Genomic DNA, 18,741 nt, shown 5'->3' on the forward strand with positions numbered 1-18,741 from the left:
ATCCATTTTCCAGCTCCACTGCTGCTTCATTCAGGCTGGACCCTGGTTTTATTACTGTCTTTCAGTGTCACACGAGAAAGCAGTGCCAAGACCCCACTCCTGCTCTGCGCTGGAAATAGGATGATCATGCTAGGTCTGATCTACAGTGACATAGAATGATCACGGCTTTCAGTACAACTGGGAGCACCAGATGCTCGACACTTCTGTGGGCCAAGTCACTATCTAATATTCATAGAGTCTTGCACACTGTAATCCACTATATTGTGCAGGAAGTTCAGGATGCAAGGCATATTTCTTACTGAGCAGAAAAGCAATAAAAGGTTTATATCACTGATAGTCAAAAGAAACCCCCTTTACTTGCCCTGTACATCTTGCGGTTTAAAGTCTTCAGAGAAGTCACAATCTGTTAGTCTTGTGTCTTTCTCAGTTTTACTGTGATTAGGAATCAACGCTAGCATCAATGCTTTCAATCAGTTTGACTATTTCCTCACTGGAAAGCACCTAGTTCAAAAGGCAAACTTATGAAGTTTGCAAGCTGAATCAGTAGAATCTCACTTCTGGGGAATCTCACGCCACAACCTTCCTCAGTGGAGCCACAGGCTGTAACAGACAGCTTTTTGCTAGGTTGAGGGGACAACATCACCATCCGTTATAAAAGTTGATCAGGGTTGCCAGCCATGCAAAAAAACCCCCCAAAAAACTATTGAGATTCCCTTTCAGAAGTGATGGTCCTGAATGATTCACCTGGAAACTTCCATCTGCCACTGGAATACTGCCCACAAACCTAAGGCATTTCAACCGAGTGTCAGTACCTGCTATGTTCACCTTAGTAAAGTCAAATACATGCTCTATTTTACAATAGTAATACTGTGTTCTTTCTAATGTACTTATAAATAACTATGACACTTCTTGGATGGCTTGTCTCTTGATCTCAGTCTTGTGCCTTGTAACTTACCTGAGGTAATCATGAACCCCACAGAAATGCTCTTACTTGTTCCTTCTTAGTCAGTAGCTGCAACCAAAATCTTGGATGATGTACCAATAGTTGGATACATTCAGTAATAATTAGCTTTGACTTCTCTACTAAAATGCAAGTTTAAAGGATATCTTTAGCTAAATGTGATCGAATGGGACTGGGTTCATAAACTGGTAACATCCCCAGAAAAGATTACTGAATATAGAAATATAAATAAATCAATTAGGTTTTTTGCCTGGGACTTTGAAAATAGCTCTTCCGCCCACTTAAAAAAAAAAAAAATCCAGAAATTAATGTTCCAATTTTGAATCTCTTCTGCACTGCTTGTTCTCTCCTGCCCCTTATTCCATACCCCATACACAGCTGGAGTACTTTTCCTTAAACAGGAGATTTATTGTACACTTTAGTCCTTAAGGAGCCTTTAAGACTTATCAAATGTTGCCAATGTCTAATAAAATAAAATATTATCAAGGTACCAGCTGCTCCAGAAAACTCTTAATTCTACTGTTACACCTATGGGTTAATAAAATAAAATGCATCAGATGCAATGAAAACCTGAAACTATAGAAGTAGAGACATCGCTTACCCTATTGGAGGCTTCAGGGAAAGGCAGTGGCTGTAAAGGTTAAGAAAAATGATATGGTATTAGGTCAGTAATTTCAAGAGCATAAGGGGAAAGGGAGATCAACTGAGACAGCAGTGAGGAAAAAAGTTTATAATTTTAGAGAGACTTCGGATGTATTTGCAAGACTACTGATTCACTAAAACTAAGATTATAATCAGGTCTATGAAAGTCAAGCTACACATAAATCAGTGTCAAAATATGACTGAAATCCAAATGAGTCAATATTTCGCTGTTGAAATGAGTAAAATTAGAGGAGATGCCAGTCAACTAAAAGCATCTGTCATGTCCAGCTAAACTAACTTAAACAGAATAGAGTTTATGGGCACCTTTCACACTGAGCAATCTGCAGAACAGTGTACATGCATGATAATTTAGTAAAGGTAAAGGACTTGCGTAGTTTGACTCCTCTCTTAAATTATACATGTTTGCTCTGAAGTGTGTATACTGTATTGCCTATTCTGTTTGTGCTTGAATTGAATGGTAAATATATAAACAATTTATAAGGGCAGTACATCCTGAGTGGTTTCAAAACCCTAGAGAGTAGTGAATAATAAATATAGTTGTGCCTTTTGTTAGTACACTAATGCTCTGCTGTTTAAGTCACATATAATTACTGTGTTAATGTCATTTTGGGGATAAAAAGGATATTAAAATTACAGCATGTTTCGAAGAAACATGCCTCCTTGTTCTGGTTTTGGATTGTGATTCTAATTACTTATTTGTTTGTTTGTTTCTCCATTTTGGATTAGATGTGAAGTGTGTTTTAAGTAGTTGTAGAAGGAAAAGGAAAGTATATTTTTTGCTTTGACTGAAGGCAAAATTATTGCTGTCCTACATGTTTCTACTCCCTAAACTGAGATGAAATGCCTGCATGCTGTGCCTGCCATGGAACATGGAGAAGTTTAAGGTCATCTTAAGACCATGTGATTTAGACAGTTCAGCCTCCTGTACAAACTTTACCTTTGTGAAGGGCAGCACCACTGTGCTTGCCAAATGCAGCTGCCTGCCAGAGTTCCAGTACTTGACCTCTCAGCAACAGCCTGGATCCCAACCATTGAACACTTTAAGGCTCAAGACAGACATCATTTCAAATTCCATGAGATCTTGCAGACAGACAGTGTAAAAAACATATGGAAGTTGGCTATTCTTTTAATAGTCCAAGTTGTTAAGGAAGTGTGCAATTGGTCTTTTGCTACCTAAAGTTTCCTGAGCACCGATAAATTCATGTCCAGCTCCATGGCAATCTTATAATCTAGCCAATGGTGACTGGAGACTGTACAATGAGTGCACACGATTCTCTGCCGCAGAAGACCATCGGGTTCCTAGCCAGCAGGAAATTGCAGTTGCCGCTTTAATTTGGCAAGACACGAACCTTCCACCAGCCAAACACTTGCAAACTCCTCAAAATATTACTTTCATTTTGCTCAGGCACAAGCTGCTCACTACTTGTCAGCAACGCTCCTTAAACGGAGGCAGCTTTTAATTCTCGCGTTGCCCGCTGACACCCACATTGTGACATCTTTACACAGAAAAAAGAAAAAAAAACAGAAATTTTATTTTATTTTATTTTATTTTATTTTATTTTATTTTATTTTATTTTATTTTATTTTATTTTATTTTATTTTTATTTTAATTTATTTTATTTACTTTTTTAGTTAGGTTTCCCACACACAGTTAGTTTCCAGACGGGAGTATTTCTATCCCCTCGTCCCAGTGCTTCCAGAGCTCGCACAGACACACACACACAGCGCACAGACATACCTCCACACACAGTCTTTCATACACACTGACACGCACACACACACGCTCCGATGTGGAGGGGCGCTGCGCTCAGCAGAGCGCATCCCTGCCTCCCTGGCTGCCCGCCGCGCTGCCGCAGCCTCAGCGGGCGCCCCGCAGCCCTCCTCGAAGTGCCCGTGACTATTGGCCGACCCCCCCTCTCCCAGCCTCCGCTCGGCAGCGGCAGCAGCGGAGCCGGCAGCGGCAGTTTCGCGAGCGGAGGGGGAGTGTCCGGGGAGGTGCGCGCGGCGCAGCCCAGCACAGCACAGCACAGCACAGCACACCCTACCCCAGCCCAGCCCGACCCGGCCCGGCCCAGCGCGGCGGCAGCGGCGGCGGGGGAATGGGCAGCGGAGGGGAGGAGAGGCGCCGGGCGGGCGGCGGAGCAGCCGGGCTGCTCGGGCGCAGCCGGCGGCAGCGACCGGGCATGGGGCTCCCTGGCGGCCGAGGCAGCCCCACCGCCCGCGGCAGCCTGCAGGTGAGGGCTGGGGCAGCGGGGGGGAGGCGCCGCGTCTTGTCCACCCCGAGACCGGCTTCGCATGCAGCAGCAACATTGGGAATAAAACAAAACACCCCAAAACAACCCAGAGCATTCGTATACATGTTCGTATGCGTATGTTTGTTGTGGGTTTTTTCCTCTTGGCTACGATCTCCACAGATCAGAAGAGCCGTGAAAAGTTCGTTTTTCGTTGCCGCTGCTGACGCGCGTTGTAGCAGAGAGCAGCGGAAAAGGGAAATGGGTGATTAAAAAGGGGAGAAGGAGGAAAATTCCTCCATGGAGAGGATGCCCGAAGTTAGTTTCGGGAGTCCCTTTCCGCACGCTAGGGGCTGGCGACGGTTACCAATGCGCGCAACTTCCGCGCAACCTCTCCGCGGCTTCTCTGCTCAGCTCCCGTTCGAGGCCGGGGGACGGGACGGACCGTGGCGGGGCTGCGCGGCCGCGGGCAGGGATCCGGAGCGCGGCGGGGCGCGGGTCGGGCGGCGGAGCTAGCTCCACCGGGACCCCGGTGGTCTGCGTGGTGCGGGCTGTGCCCCGCTGCACCACAGGGCCCCTGGGCACGAGGGAAGAACGGGCTTTGGGACGGGGTGAGGGCAGGGGAAGAGTGTGGGACGCGTTTCACGTTGCTGCTGTAGAAAAGGAAAGGGGCGAGCAGATGCTTGGTGTTGTGCAGGGGGATACCCCGGCTTGGGATCTTATTGCGGTGGGAGGGTAGGTGCTGCTTGTGAGAAGGGGGCCGAGCTTGAGGTGGTTTGGGGAGGGAGAAAGGGAAGATAGCTCTTCGGGGCGCAAGTGCTGCTGGTTGGTGGGGAGGCAGGGTGCCCCCGGGCCATCCCTGGCAGTGCGTATTTGCTGTGGGGAATGCAGCTGGTGTTGCCTGGAGGGTACAGATGATGCCCTGGAAGTAGCTGCTGTACTGAGGGAAGAAAATGGGGGGGAGAGGGAGGATGGCTTCATGTTGCAGATGCCGTACTCCCTGCTGGCAGTGGCAGTGGCTGCGGGCGGCGAGGGGGGGACTGCCTGCTACTTCCTCTCCTTCTCTAACACCACCTCTTCCCCTGTGCCTCTCTCTTCAGCACTTGATCCTCTTCCTGCTCTTCGTTGGACCTTTCAACTGCTTTGCCAGTTACAGCCGTGCAACCGAGCTCTTCTACAGCCTGAACGAAGGGCTGCCTGCCGGTGTGCTCATTGGCAGCCTGGCCCGTGACCTGCGCCTTCCGATGGCTGGCGGGCAGCACCCTGCGGCCTCCCAGCCCCCACTCTCCTTCACGCTGGCTTCCCGGGGTTTTGGGGAACAGTATGTGCAGCTGGACAACCGCTCTGGAGAGCTGCACACCTCAGCTGTGGAGATTGACCGGGAAGCTCTGTGCGTGGAGAGCAGTGGGGCCACCATCTTTGGGGCAGTGGCTGGTGCTGCCTCTTCCTCTTCTTTACCCTCATCCGAGTCCTGCTTGCTGCTCCTGGATGTGCTGGTGCTGCCACAGGAGTACTTCCGTCTGGTGAAGGTAAAAATCGCTATCAGGGATGTCAATGACAATGCGCCCCGCTTCCCTGTGCCCCACATCCAGCTCTCGGTGCCCGAGAATGCACCTGTGAACACCCGCTTGGCTATTGAGCACCCTGCCTTTGACCCTGACATGGGCACCAATGGTGTCCAGACCTACCGCCTGCGAGATAACTATGGTGTCTTCACCCTGGATGTGGAGGAGAATGAGAGCGGGGAGAGGACTCCCTACCTGATCGTTATGGGGGCTCTAGACAGGGAGACAAGGGAGGAGTATGTCACAGTCATTGTTGCTGAGGATGGGGGGACTCCTCCACTCGTGGGCAGTGCCACCCTCACCATCGGCATCAGTGACATCAATGATAACTGCCCCCAGTTCAATGACTCGCAGATCAGTGTCACCCTTTATGGGAATTCCAGTCTAGGGACACACGTGGCCACTGTGCATGCTGTAGACATGGACCTTGGATCCAATGCCCAGATCTCCTACTCCTACAGCCAGAAGGTCCCCCAGCCATCCAGAGACTTATTCCATCTGAACGAAAGCACAGGAGCGATCACGCTCTCCAGTAAAGTTGATGGGGACACTCCAAGGCTTCACAGGCTAATCATCTTGGGCAATGGTCCTGGTTGTATCCCTGCTGTGATCACAGTGCTTGTAACCATCATCAAAGTCATGATGAGGCCACCTGAAGTTGTCCCTCGTTTCATAGCTAACGAAGCAGAAGGGGTGGTGTACTTAAAGGAATTGGAGCCTGTAAACACACCAATAGCATTTTTTACCATCAAAGACCCTGATGAAAAATACAAAGTCAGCTGCTATTTGGATGGTGATGGGCCTTTCAGACTTTCACCATACAAGCCATACAACAATGAATACCTGTTGGAGACCACAAAGCCTTTGGACTATGAGACACAGCAGTTGTACGAAATCTCTGTAGTTGCATGGAACTCAGAAGGATTTCATGTCAACAAAATAATCAAAGTACAGGTTCTGGATGACAACGACAACTCACCAGTTTTCTCTCAACAGCTGATAGAATTATCCATTGAGGAGAACAATGTTCCCAATGCTTTCTTGACCAAACTGCATGCTACCGATGCTGACAGTGGAGAAAGAGGGCAGGTGTCCTATTTCTTAGGTCCTGATGCCCCTTCCTATTTTTCTTTAGATAAAACCACAGGAGTTCTTACAGTTTCCACTCAGCTGGACAGAGAAGAAAAAGAGAAATACAGATACACTGTCAAAGCAGTAGATTCTGGGTTCCCTCCAAGAGAATCAATAGCAACTGTCACCATCACTGTATTGGATAAAAATGATAATAGTCCAAGATTTATCAATAAGGATTTCAGCTTTTTTGTGCCAGAAAACTTTCCAGGTTTTGGTGAAATTGGAGTTATAAGTGTCACAGATGCTGACGCAGGGCAAAATGGATGGGTTGCTCTTTCAGTTCTGAATGGAAGTGATATTTTTGTCATAGATACTGGAAAGGGAGTTCTGAGAGCTAAAGTCTCCCTGGACAGGGAACAACAAAGCTCCTATGTCCTGTGGATTGAAGCAGTCGATGGCGGTGATCCTGCCCTGTCTTCTACAGCCAAAATAACTATCCTTCTTCTGGACATAAATGACAATCCCCCTTTGGTATTGTTTCCTCAATCTAATATGTCTTATTTGCTGGTCCTTCCTTCTACACTTCCTGGCTCTCCCATCACTGAGGTCTATGCTGTTGATAAGGACACTGGCATGAATGCAGTCATAGCTTACAGCATCATAGGAAGAAGAGGCCCTCGACCAGAGTCATTTAGGATTGACCCTAAAACTGGTAATATTACCTTGGAAGAGTCACTGATGCAAAATGACTATGGCCTCTATCGGCTGCTTGTAAAAGTTAGTGATCACGGCTATCCAGAACCTCTCCATTCCACTGTCATGGTGAACCTTTTCGTCAATGACACTGTTAGCAATGAGAGCTACATTGAAAGTTTGTTAAGAAGGGAACCTGATATCAGTATAGAAGAAAAGCAGCCTCAAATATCCATAGAGCCTACTCATAAAAAAATGGAGTCAACATCCTGCATGCCTACCCTGATAGCTCTGTCGATAATAAGCTTGGGTTCAATCACTTTAGTAACAGGGATGGGCATTTACATCTGCCTAAGAAAAGGGAAGAAACATCACAGAGCAGATGAAAACCTGGAAGTACAAATCCCACTAAATGGAAGAATTAACCTGCATATGTTGGAAAAGAAACCAATGGAGATTTCTAACATTTGACATTTCTTTGTGGATAAATAAAACATCTTGGACAAGGAAAAACCTTGGAGAACTCTGAATCACCTAGCTGTGGGTCGTATTGACAGATGTTGCAACAAGAGACTGCTAATTTATAACTTAATATTATAATTGTAAATAGCTGTTTACAGTTTTTTAAATTCAAATTCAGTGTACAGCTTTTCTATGAAACCGTAGTAACTAACAGCTAGCACCCTGTCTATAAATACATGTGCATCATTTGCAGCTTTCATAAATCAGTAAAAGCAGTGATCATAAAAAAAGGGAAGGTAAGACTATTCATTGAACTCAAGTTTTGAAAGTCTTTTTAACCACAAGAGGGCATCAGATACTCCAGAGCAGGGAACTGTTCGAGGTACTGTCCATGAGATAAAGAGTATATTTTAAATATATTGGTTTTAATATAAAATACATATTGGCATACAGATGAAAAAAAAAGTCTGTGCCAATGTATGTATAATTAAAAGAATAAAGACACAGTAGTAATAGTAATAGTAAAGAATAAAAGAAGTAACAATAAAGGATAAAAAATGCACTAGTAATAAAAAAAAAAAATGAATGTTGATTACCTCACAAGTAAAGCTTATAAAGTAGGATAGAAAAAGGCATTAACAAGAAGTGCAATTCCTGTTGAGCAAGAATGCAAGCTATTGTAATGAGAATCTGAACTGCTGTGACAGATCATCTTTCATTTGGTCCAGATTTCACCCACATTATCATTTGCTCTAGCAATCTGCTGGTCGTTTTTATGGAAAAATTATATTTAATATTTCCTACAGCAAATAATGACAGAACTCCATGCTCATCCTCATAAACATGCCAGATGCAAGGAAGCAAGGGAATGGCTAAATCTTTAGTTGTCACAGAAGTGGTGATATTTTTTGTACTTTGAGCAATCTGTCAGTAGTACTCCATCAGTTTGGTTGTGTAATAGTTTTTTCATGTGATACTTCTGAATCTGATCTGCCAGGTGAAAACAAAAATTGCTTTATATTATAAGGAATTATAGGACTTAGTTTATTCTGACTGTTGCTCCTTTCTAGATTGCTATTTCATGTGAGAGATCTTGTTTCTGACTTTTGGCGACCATTCCTGGCTCCTCTTCATTGGCTTTGATTTTGGATTAGGTCCAAAATCTAACTTGTAAGACTGGTAGCATATTTTCTTGATAATTTATTCTTTGCTGTATCCTCTGTAGCAAAGCAGCAGGTTTATTGGTGATGTATCACTTTCACTCCATTTTAAGAGCTGAGAACTATCTTTTGTATGATGATTATATCAAATTTCTCTGTGTGAGCAAGATAAATTAGTGTTATGCTTAAAACAGATTATTTTGATTTCTGGCATCATATGTCTGTAATGTACCAAAAGTGTTTATATGTCTGCAAATTAAAGCTATATATTTTCATAATAACTTATTCTCTGCCTCTCTCCTAGAATTTTAAGTATAAAACTTAATATTATTTTAGTTATAAGAAATGCATAGTTTGCAAATGCTTCAGTGATGGCTATCTTGTCTGATGTATCATCATACTTCCCCAAATTAGTACACTTCAAAATCATTAATGAGAATATATGTACTTCTTGAAATTACTGGCAAAGACAGTTGTATTTTAGCAGATGTAGGTGGGGCAGCAGCTGATACCTGTTTTAAAAATAGGCAATGCAGTCTGAGGCAGGTTTTGATTTTTCTCTCTGTGACTCAGACATTACTTCACCTTGAGCCTATTGAAATGTTGAAGCTTCATATCGATATTGGCTCTGCTTAGCCTAAGTAACAGTATTCGCTTAATGCCCAGATTTTGCCATTCTACCTATAAGAAATAGCTATTTTTTCACATTAGAATATTTTGTTTATGCACAGTTTGATAGCTGTGTTTCATGAAAAATTAATTCAGCCTGTCAGAGGTTTGTGGTTAATCACCTTTTAAGATTTATTTTCATATTATTAAAATGTGAAAATGGTATGAATGCCTGAAATGCATTTGTCACAAAGAGACACTGTTTATTACCTCTGAAGAAAGAACACATTAATTCTTCAGAAATGGCTTCAGTATTACAGATGCTCTGTATTGCAGTGGTAGTGAAGCCAGATCCTCTGCATCTTTAATTCAGTAAGGAGGCAAGGTAACTGAAAGACAGGCTTCTTTTATTGCTTTCAGTTGAATTAGGTGTCTAATATCTTCTTAAGACAATTTAAACAGGAAAAATACGATAAAACCATGAACCTGATCCTTCAGTGTGTATTCATGTGACACTGGTCAGATATTTTTATTCAGGTTTGATAAATACATAGTCTTGAACCTGTTTGATTAAGTTTACTGAGTTTAAATGTGCTGTTCCTGTGGTTTGTTTTTTTGTTGGTTTTTTTTTTTTGGTTGGTGTAGTTCAAGCACATTTCCTAATGCATAATAGAATGTAATGGTATGAGCCTGTTAAAATGAAACTACTGCTCATGAAGCATTTCACTCACAATTTTCTACGCATTTAAAGAAAATTGGTTTGAAATCACAACTTCAGCCATACCAGCACCACTGCTTGTGAAAAATACTTTACCCTGAATAATACTTCTCAGAGTACTAGTGCATTTTTGCCTTTCTGTGGGTAGCCTTTGGGTAGGTAATGCCACTGAAGATGGCAAAATATGCAGACTGAGTTGGGTTTGTCTTAAGAAAAACTCCATATTTTGTGTTACTTAAAAAACATACATCTGGTATCAAGTAATAAGCATGATATTTAAGCCTGCAATGTTGAGCCTAACAGTGATAAACTAAAAAAAAAAAAAAAACCAACAAAAAAAAAACCCAATAAAAATCAATAAACCCAGGAATCTTGAATTCATAGAACTGGGAATTTCTTCTCAAAAAAATGTTCTTTCTCAGTGGAAAAATGCTTGGTGCTGGCTATATAGTAAACAGTTCTGTGACACTGCTGTTTCCAGAGTATCCCATACTGAAACCCCTTTTCATGTGAAAACATTTTTAATGAGTATAACCAAAGTAAATTAAACTCAAATATAAAAGGCCTATTTTATTACCACCTTGTGCAGTGCACTTGCCAAAATATATGCAAATCTTGTTGACATTGGTAGTTGAGCTGGCACAAAAATAAATGTCTCATTCATTTACAGTATCCATTGAACAATCTTAGAATAAGTGGGTGATATTTGTTGATTTTTATGAAAAATGAGATTGTCCTAAGCTTTTGTTTTGCCAAAGCCTCTTAAACTTGCCTTGCAAACACTTTTTCATTAGGATTAACAATTTAAAAAATAAAAGACAAGAAATGGGCAGTGAGCCCAGTGGCAGTGGACAGAGCAACTCAGCTCAGCCTTCTCTTTCATTTTATTCTTTTTAAAGGAACTCTCTGAAGTTACTGTTTTGTTTCAAAATTAGCTCTGGGCTGAATATCAGTAAAGGATGAGATGTGAAAGTGTGGAGGGGGAATTAGAGCACATTGCTTTTTCTTATGTCAGAACTCAGAAAACAATTCATCTTGTGGCCTTTTAAGTTATTTTTCAGTGCCAATGTCCAAATATGCAACTGTGCCGGTGTCCACTGAGGAAAATGCAAAAAACTCCCACTATCTTAATAGGATGTGCAATGATAGGTACAGTGTTAGGGCAGAATTTGGCCTTCCTGAAAGCAATAATAAACCCCTGTTTGCTGACGAGGTTTTCAGTAAGTTTTCTGCCCCCAGCTGCTATTTTCGTTAAAATAAACATGTGAAGAGGATGGGTAATCCTCTAAATGACTAGCATTTCACTTCCTGGTTCAAAGCAATGAACTCTCAGGGAGCAGTGGCCTGCATTACAAAAATACCTCTCAGTTTGGTATACACGGAGATACACACCAGCTCTGACACAAATAATCAACCGAATATGCAGTGTTACTTTTCATGGTTCACATGTATTATCAGAGTCATGCAGGAAGCTGACTAGCACTTTCCCTGTATTGTTCTTGTCACCACCTTCTCACAGCCATTAGAATTATAGAATCATAGAATAGCTAGGGTTGGAAAGGACCTCAAGATCATCTAGTTCCAACCCCCCTGCCATGAGCAGGGACACCTCACACTAAACCATCTCACCCAAGATGTCCAACCTGACATCTGCCAGGGAAACCTCACAACCTCCCTGGGCAACCCATTCCAGTGCCTCACCACCCTAACAGGAAAGAATTTCCTCCTTATATCCAATCTAAACTTCCCCTGTTTAAGTTTTAACCTGTTACCCCTTTTGTCCTGTCACTACAGTACCTGACGGAGAGTCCCTCCCCAGCATCCCTATAGGCCCTCTTCAGATACTGGAAGGCTGCTGTGAGGAAATATGCTATGCTTTGCCTCAGTCTTCACTGTTAGATTAGTTCACAATTAGTTTCTATGTATGTTCCTTCTCACTCATGTAAGTATCAAGGAGAAAACAAAGCAAAACAATGAATTATGTAATACTATCCAGCTAAAATGCAAAACTTTGATTTAGTTCTTTCAGAGCTGGTGTTTGAGGAGCTAAGCACCTTTGTCTTCTTTACCAAAACAGTTTAATCTTAAGGGAGATGTCTAGTGAAAGTTTAAGTGGAAAAAAAGACAATTCATCACCCCTACTTCCTATAGAGTCCTATACATTTTATATGCATAGCAGTTGCTCAGACAGATAATAGTTTCAGGAATTAGTTTTATGCTTTATTTTAATAGCGTGGGAAATGTTCTGAGTAAACTATCAGAAAGTTTCTAACTTACAGGTTCCTAACATTGCTCAGAGTTATGAAGCTTCAACTGATTTGCAAAATGCCATAATTTACAGTTTTCTGAGTTAAAGCATGAGCAAAAATACCTGTGCAGGCAAGTGTTGCTATTTTCTTATCTGCTGGTTCATTCTGGTACAAAGACTGAAAAGATCAAACTTCCATTTGCATTTGGAGATGGAGGGATTCAAAGATTTTGGCTCACAAAGAAATATAAACAGCTCTGTTTTTCACATTATGGACAAGAAAAATTCTTTCATTCTTATCACCACAGATTTATAGGCTGCATACTCTTTCTAACATGCTGTATATGAATGTTTTAGTGTTTTCTGCTATATTTGCATTCCAGTTTCATCAGGGCATGAATTTCAAAGGCCAGATTTCAACTCCTAAATATTTCTGATGACATAGTGCTTTGAACAGGTGCTGAGAAAACATCATTCTGAATGAAGAAATATTGACTTAGTTACAATGCATTCAGTCATTCATTCCAGTGCTTGTGAAAATAAATCTATCCTTAAGTGTTTGAGTTGCAGGTTTCCATCTTGCTAGTTATGCTGCTTGTAAGTAGTAAGCATTTAACTGAAATAAATTATATGGGATCATTTAAACGGTGTTCAAACTGAGAGTACTTGCATTTTAAACATGAAGTTGGATGTTATTCTCTCCCAGCAGCCCTAGTAATGTCAATTCAATCTTCTCTCCTATTTTGTTTTATTTTCCATCTACAAAGTTTTAGTTAAATATTCATCTTCAGAGCAAGTCAGTGAGGTGAGAACTCTTACCTCTTTATGCACAACAGAGTGACAGCTTGATTTCTCTGCCTGTGTGTCAGCATCTAGTGCTGCTTGAGATGCTTTAAGGTATCCCACCTGGCTTCCAGCTGCAAGTCTGGAAGAGTGCAGGCTTTCCATCAATGAATCATTGTATATGCCAGCCTAGTGTAGATGCTTTGTATATTTTAGGAGGGATTCACTAAACAAGCATGTGTGTTACAGACAGTCTTTGGTAAGATTCAGCTCTGTATTTACACATCACTGTTGAAGTGTCTACATACAGGTATAGATCAATGAGCTAGGTATCTGTTTCAACTATAGCCTGTGAGTCTTATCAACACAGTCAGTAGAACTTTGCTGCAAAGTAGGCATTCAGGGCAAAGTTTAGCTGCTTTTCAAAGTGCTATCCTGCTAATATCAAGTGCTATCCAGAATGCCCTTGAGCATCTCAAACTTCTGCATAGGGCTGTCAGAAAGACTGGTGCCTTTCTAGGGTAGTAGCTAGATGCCAAGAGTGCAAAGCTACACCTAAAACAGCATGACAAAACTATGGATTGGCATGCAATCTCACTGGTAGCGACGCATGAACTGTGCAAACCTCTTAGCTCCACTGAGTAGAGCTTGAGAGACTATAATCGGAACGTAACACATATATCATACAGAGACATCCTTAGCATCAGAGCCAAAAAATACCTACAAGTCTAAAATGTAACAATTATCATACCTACTTGATAAGGTCTGAAACCTAGATTAATCCCATTTTATTTTAGTGATTTAGTGAAGCCATCTGTGCCACCTGCTACAAGCAAAGAGATAAAATATCTTTTCTTGCAGGCAATTCAGGTGTTTGGTAAGCACTGGAGTTGTTAACTTTTCTCCTCTAAGTTTACAGGTAGCTCAGGGTAACTAAGATTTCACTTTGTGTTTCAGTAGAAGAGAAATTTAGGCCATGAAGAGAACTACAGATCATGGTGTTATGCATTCCCACTAGCATTATAATGCATCGTATTAGATTGCTGTCTCAGGAAGCACCAGAACAGCCAGTGCACTTGCAATCAGTGCAGGTGCCTGGAGCTCACATGGCTTTTAATCTGTCTTTCAGACACTTTGTTATAGGCTTCAGGGCTCCTTCCATTTAGGTTTCACTGTCCAAAGGTTCTCATGGTTTTATCTTTCTTTACTTTTTTTCTTTTTTCTTGTTATTGTTTTGGTTTTGTATTTGGTTTTGTTTCAAAGTATTGCATGCAAGTCACTTATAGAACACAATAAAAGAAGCTGTAACTTTGAATAATACGATGGCAGAGTACTCAGTGAGGAGGTAAGAAAATTTGACTATTTTTCGGAGTGTTCTCAATTGTTTATTTGGAGGGGATGCTAAAGGCATCTTCTGGTAAGGACACTCAGTAGCTGCCTTCTGGAAACTGAGCTATTGTGTTTAATACAAAGACTCAAATGCCAAAATCTTCTGAGGTTGAGGAGACACAATCATGTAAATCTACTAGAGGAGCATCTCTTGGTGCTCCAAGTACATTCAAAACTTTTCTTCAAACAGTCATTGAGGGGGGAAGAAAACCAGGGAAATCACAATCCTGTGCTCGTGTCCCCGTCCCCGTGTCCCCCCCTGTCCCCCCCCCAGTGAGCAGCTTGGGTATTTAAACAAAAAAATATAAATTAAAACTTTTAAAGAGTTACCTCAGATCTTTTTCAGAGGTATTAGTCTCATAGTTCAGACTAATTTCAATCCTATTCTCTTTATTCATGCTGTAATCCCCTTAAAGTTACAGTCTCAAGACAGTTTGTGGTAGAAGCGGGCCTTCCTCTGCCTAAGGCTATATTTTCTGAGGAATGTGTTTATAAAGGATCTCTGACAATCGCAGTACAAAGCAGAACTCCTTCTCAAGATATGTTTCAGGTCAGAACAGACTGAAGTAGAGAAGAGCAAAAGACAAAAAGAATAAATAAATGCAGTCAAAATAAAAGGGCTCTTCACAAAGACTGCATGTGAGGAAAAAAAGAGAAGTGGTCAGAAACAATATAAACATTTTTTTGATCTATGGGATTTACTGTCTATTGTCAGCAGGGCAGGGTTAATAGTCCCCTTTCAGCAGTACCTTATCCCTTTTCTTAACCTGTAAGGATGACAGCTTGTTGCAGAACATTGGGATTTCCTGACACAAAGTACTAATACAAAATACATTAAAAGCTGATTCTCATTGTCTTCAGGTCACAGTTGTATAGAGAAAAAAAGGCTTTGAGTAGGGTATCTTTAAAGTGTCTGTTCCATTATGATAACAGCATTCTCTTTTCATGGTTATTTTTTTGTAGTGTTATTACATCGGGTCCATTCATTTTTGCTAACTCATGACAAAAAGATCCTATTAGAAACATTTGCATCTTCTCAGCCAAAATAAAAGATGATATAGTGTCATAATGTTTCTAGTGAATGCTGTTAATGAGATAAGATCCTTTTTTGTGACAACACACAGCAGACATACTTCTGTGCTCATAAAATGCATAATGATAACATAACCTTTCTTTTCATCTTTATAAACAGAATAAACATTTCATTATAGTAGGAAGAAGAGGGTTCTGATATACTGCTGTGTTGACGCAGTGTAGATCCTGTAGATGTTTTTTATTAAAATATATTCAAATGGATGCTTTGCATATCTATCTTAAAGTAATTTACATGTTTTGAGGGTGTCTTTTTCTTTATAAGTCATAAGAGAAAAGCAAAGGTAAAACAGTTGTATTGGTGTTCCTTTTTATTTATTTTGGTTTACCAAGCTAAGTTTAGCTGAATTGAAAACACAAGCATGTTCATCTTTAACAAGCTTTTCCTTGAATTTTAATTTAATTTTCAGAAGCATCATATATAAGGTTATGCACCTGAATGCTAGATATGTGAATATCTGAAAAGCAGTAAAGGAAGCAAACATGCAATGAAAAGAAATGTTTTGGAGTATAATTCAATCTCATAAATTCAACATAACATAACTAATGCATTAAGCTCCTCAAGGATGTTTTTCAGTATGCTTAGACACAATGAAGACAATTCAGTACCTTCATCTGCATGTACTTAGAACAGATCCTCAGAGTCTTTGCTGCAGACCTTCAGGAAATAGGTAGCCTCATCTCTCATTAATTTAAATACCATTTAAAAATGTTCAAGTGTTCATGTTAAACTAAAGTTTAATATGCAAAAGTCAAACTAGCCAACACTGTTTATCCTCATTACAGCTGCTCTGAAGACCTACAAGGATGATGGAAAAGGTGCTGGAGAGGGGTCTTCATCAGGGACTGTAGCAATAGGACAAGGGCTAATGGGTTCAAACCAAAACAGAGAAGTTATATATAAGGAAGTTCTTTACTGTGAGGGTGGTGAAGCACTGGAACAGGTTGCCCAAAGAAGTGGCAAATGCTCCATCTCTGGCAATGTTCAAGGCCAGTTTGGACAGAGCCTTGGGCAGCATGGTGTAGTGCGAGGCATCCCTCCCCATGGCAGGGGGGTTGGAACTAGATGATCTTAAGATCTTTCCCAAGCCAAACCAGTCTGTGATTCCATGATTCTAAGACATCAGAAAAGATATGTTGAAGGGTCAGGCTATTTTTATTAACTGTAAATGATGGTTTCTATTACCTTGAATCCTTCAACATCTATCCAACAGCAACTTTATTTGACAGAATGCATTGGACAAATACCTTTATCAACAGAATTATGATCACTTACAAAATGTCAGAACAAAATGTCCAAGATGGTTTTGGGTTTTGTTTTTGTTGTTTGTTTGTTTGTTTGTTTGTTTTTGTTTGTTTGTTTTAGTTTGTTTTCCCCCCCCACACACACAATTTTAGCTTTGAAGTAAAAAAGTTACATTATTAAAAAGCAATACTTTTTTTTGCCTATTATTATTATCTATGATTCAACATCATGGAGGCATTACAAAGCATTCAAAGATTAGTCTCATATTATTTTTTCCATAGTCTTTGATAGTGTACAGTGTTTTTCCAAATATACGTTTAAATTCTGGCTTGAAAGTTAATGAAATTAAAAACTACTGAAGGCAGAGATTTAATTTCTAGCAGCATCCAGAAATGCCAAGTCATAAGTGATTCCCAGCTCAGATTCATGCAACCTAAACTTCAGGCATCTGTATAAACAAGTGAGGATTGCGTACACCTAAGACTGCTTCTTTAATCAGGGCAACTCTAGAAGCCGCTTATTGGGAATGTAGGTGGTTTATGACAGTGCCTGCGTTGCTCCCAATTTCCTCTACAAAGCTATTACAGCAGAGTCCTTGCAAAGGTACCTCAGTTAAATATCTCAAATTAAATAGAATGAAACTAGACTATGTACTAGAACAAGAGACAGCCAAGTATTGTATTTTCGTTTTCCAATTACAGTGGATGGGAAACACTCCTGAAGTGTTATGCCCTATAAAACCTCTGTACACATTGAGATAACTTCTTTTTCTGAGTATGGAAGGTTTTATGTGTGTTTAGTTTTTACTTTAATCTCTGTTAGCATAGAAACAAATTTCTCTGAAGTGATGGGGACAGCTGCATTTGATAGAACTGACACATTTTTTGCTGTGTCAGTTGCAGTTTGTAAAAATGAAAACCCACAAATCTTAAAAAGAATGAAATACAGCAGACATAGAGGCAATGAACAGTCTCTTCCCTACTCTGTCTTCCTCAATCTGCAGGTGATAGATTGCAGGGTGCTGAGTATGCAATTCTCTGATGGAAGTTGTACGTGTGTTAGAAACGCTATGTTGAAATGACAAAACTGGTATGTGAAAATATGCGGAAGGGGAGTGAATAAAAATTCCTTCTAGCCTAATAAAAACACACAGATTCCTGGTCAGACTTTGAACTGTTGCATGGGTCAAATAGCTAGAGTAGAACAGCTTATAGCATCATTACCTCTTCAGCAAAAAATCAGAAAGCCATAGGAAAAATTAGTTGAGCCCTTTTACTTTGAAGGTAAAGACCATCTAGAAATAATATATTTGAATTCAGGGTACTTTTGAATTGAGTGTTCTACAAGATGACCTGGGTGAAAAAAGCAATTTTATATATGAAATCTGTCTTTGCAAGACATGCAATTTTTACAGACAGTTTTCAGATAATGACTGACAATAAGCTACAGAAAAATTGTAAACATTTACACAGTGTTATGGGGTTTTGGTCACTTTCAATCAACTTTAAGGAACTAAAAAATAAAAAGATTAGCATAGTAAGCAATTTGAACTCTCTGAAATGTATTGAAGACAATAAAAAGAAGTGTAGGACCCCATTGAGCACATCCTCTGAGGGTCAAACTCAAATCATGTATTAGAAACACTAATATGAATTAGGTTATATTTCATTGACATTTGGACACATGAATACTGTACAAGATGCTTTTAAGAAGACATTAATGATTTTTTTTATTGAACTAGATACCATCCCCATAAATAAATTTAAAAAGGAAAGAAAATAAACATGTGAAAGAATACTAATAAATTAGATGTAGCTAAGAACAATCAAGGAGGTAATATACTAGCA

The 18,741-nt window shown here is 40.6% G+C and overlaps 1 protein-coding gene and 1 long non-coding RNA gene across 3 annotated transcripts in view; one reads left to right on the forward strand and one right to left on the reverse strand.

Annotated features, from left to right (window-relative positions):
- The first annotated feature begins 3,713 nt into the window (after nt 1-3,713).
- PCDH20 (protocadherin 20) lies at nt 3,714-9,055 on the forward strand. Of its 2 annotated transcripts, none has more exons than XM_065678150.1 (2): nt 3,714-3,858; nt 4,956-9,055. In XM_065678150.1, the coding sequence occupies exons 1-2, from the start codon at nt 3,724-3,726 to the stop codon at nt 7,656-7,658; spliced, it is 2,838 nt and encodes a 945-aa protein (XP_065534222.1). In that variant the 5' UTR covers nt 3,714-3,723; the 3' UTR covers nt 7,659-9,055. The 2 variants fall into 2 exon arrangements, with proteins under 2 accessions (XP_065534222.1, XP_065534224.1); XM_065678152.1 differs by lacking the exon at nt 3,714-3,858 and adding an exon at nt 4,119-4,173.
- The window catches only part of LOC136013772 (uncharacterized), a 32,089-nt gene continuing 19,809 nt past the window's right edge, over nt 6,462-18,741 (reverse strand). Inside the window, exon 3 of the long non-coding RNA XR_010612366.1 lies at nt 6,462-6,590. This is a non-coding gene — a long non-coding RNA (uncharacterized LOC136013772). The remainder of the gene's footprint in view (nt 6,591-18,741) is intronic.

The sequence above is a fragment of the Lathamus discolor genome, chromosome 4 (genome assembly GCF_037157495.1).
Source record: "Lathamus discolor isolate bLatDis1 chromosome 4, bLatDis1.hap1, whole genome shotgun sequence".
Classification (NCBI taxonomy): Eukaryota; Metazoa; Chordata; class Aves; order Psittaciformes; family Psittacidae; genus Lathamus; species Lathamus discolor.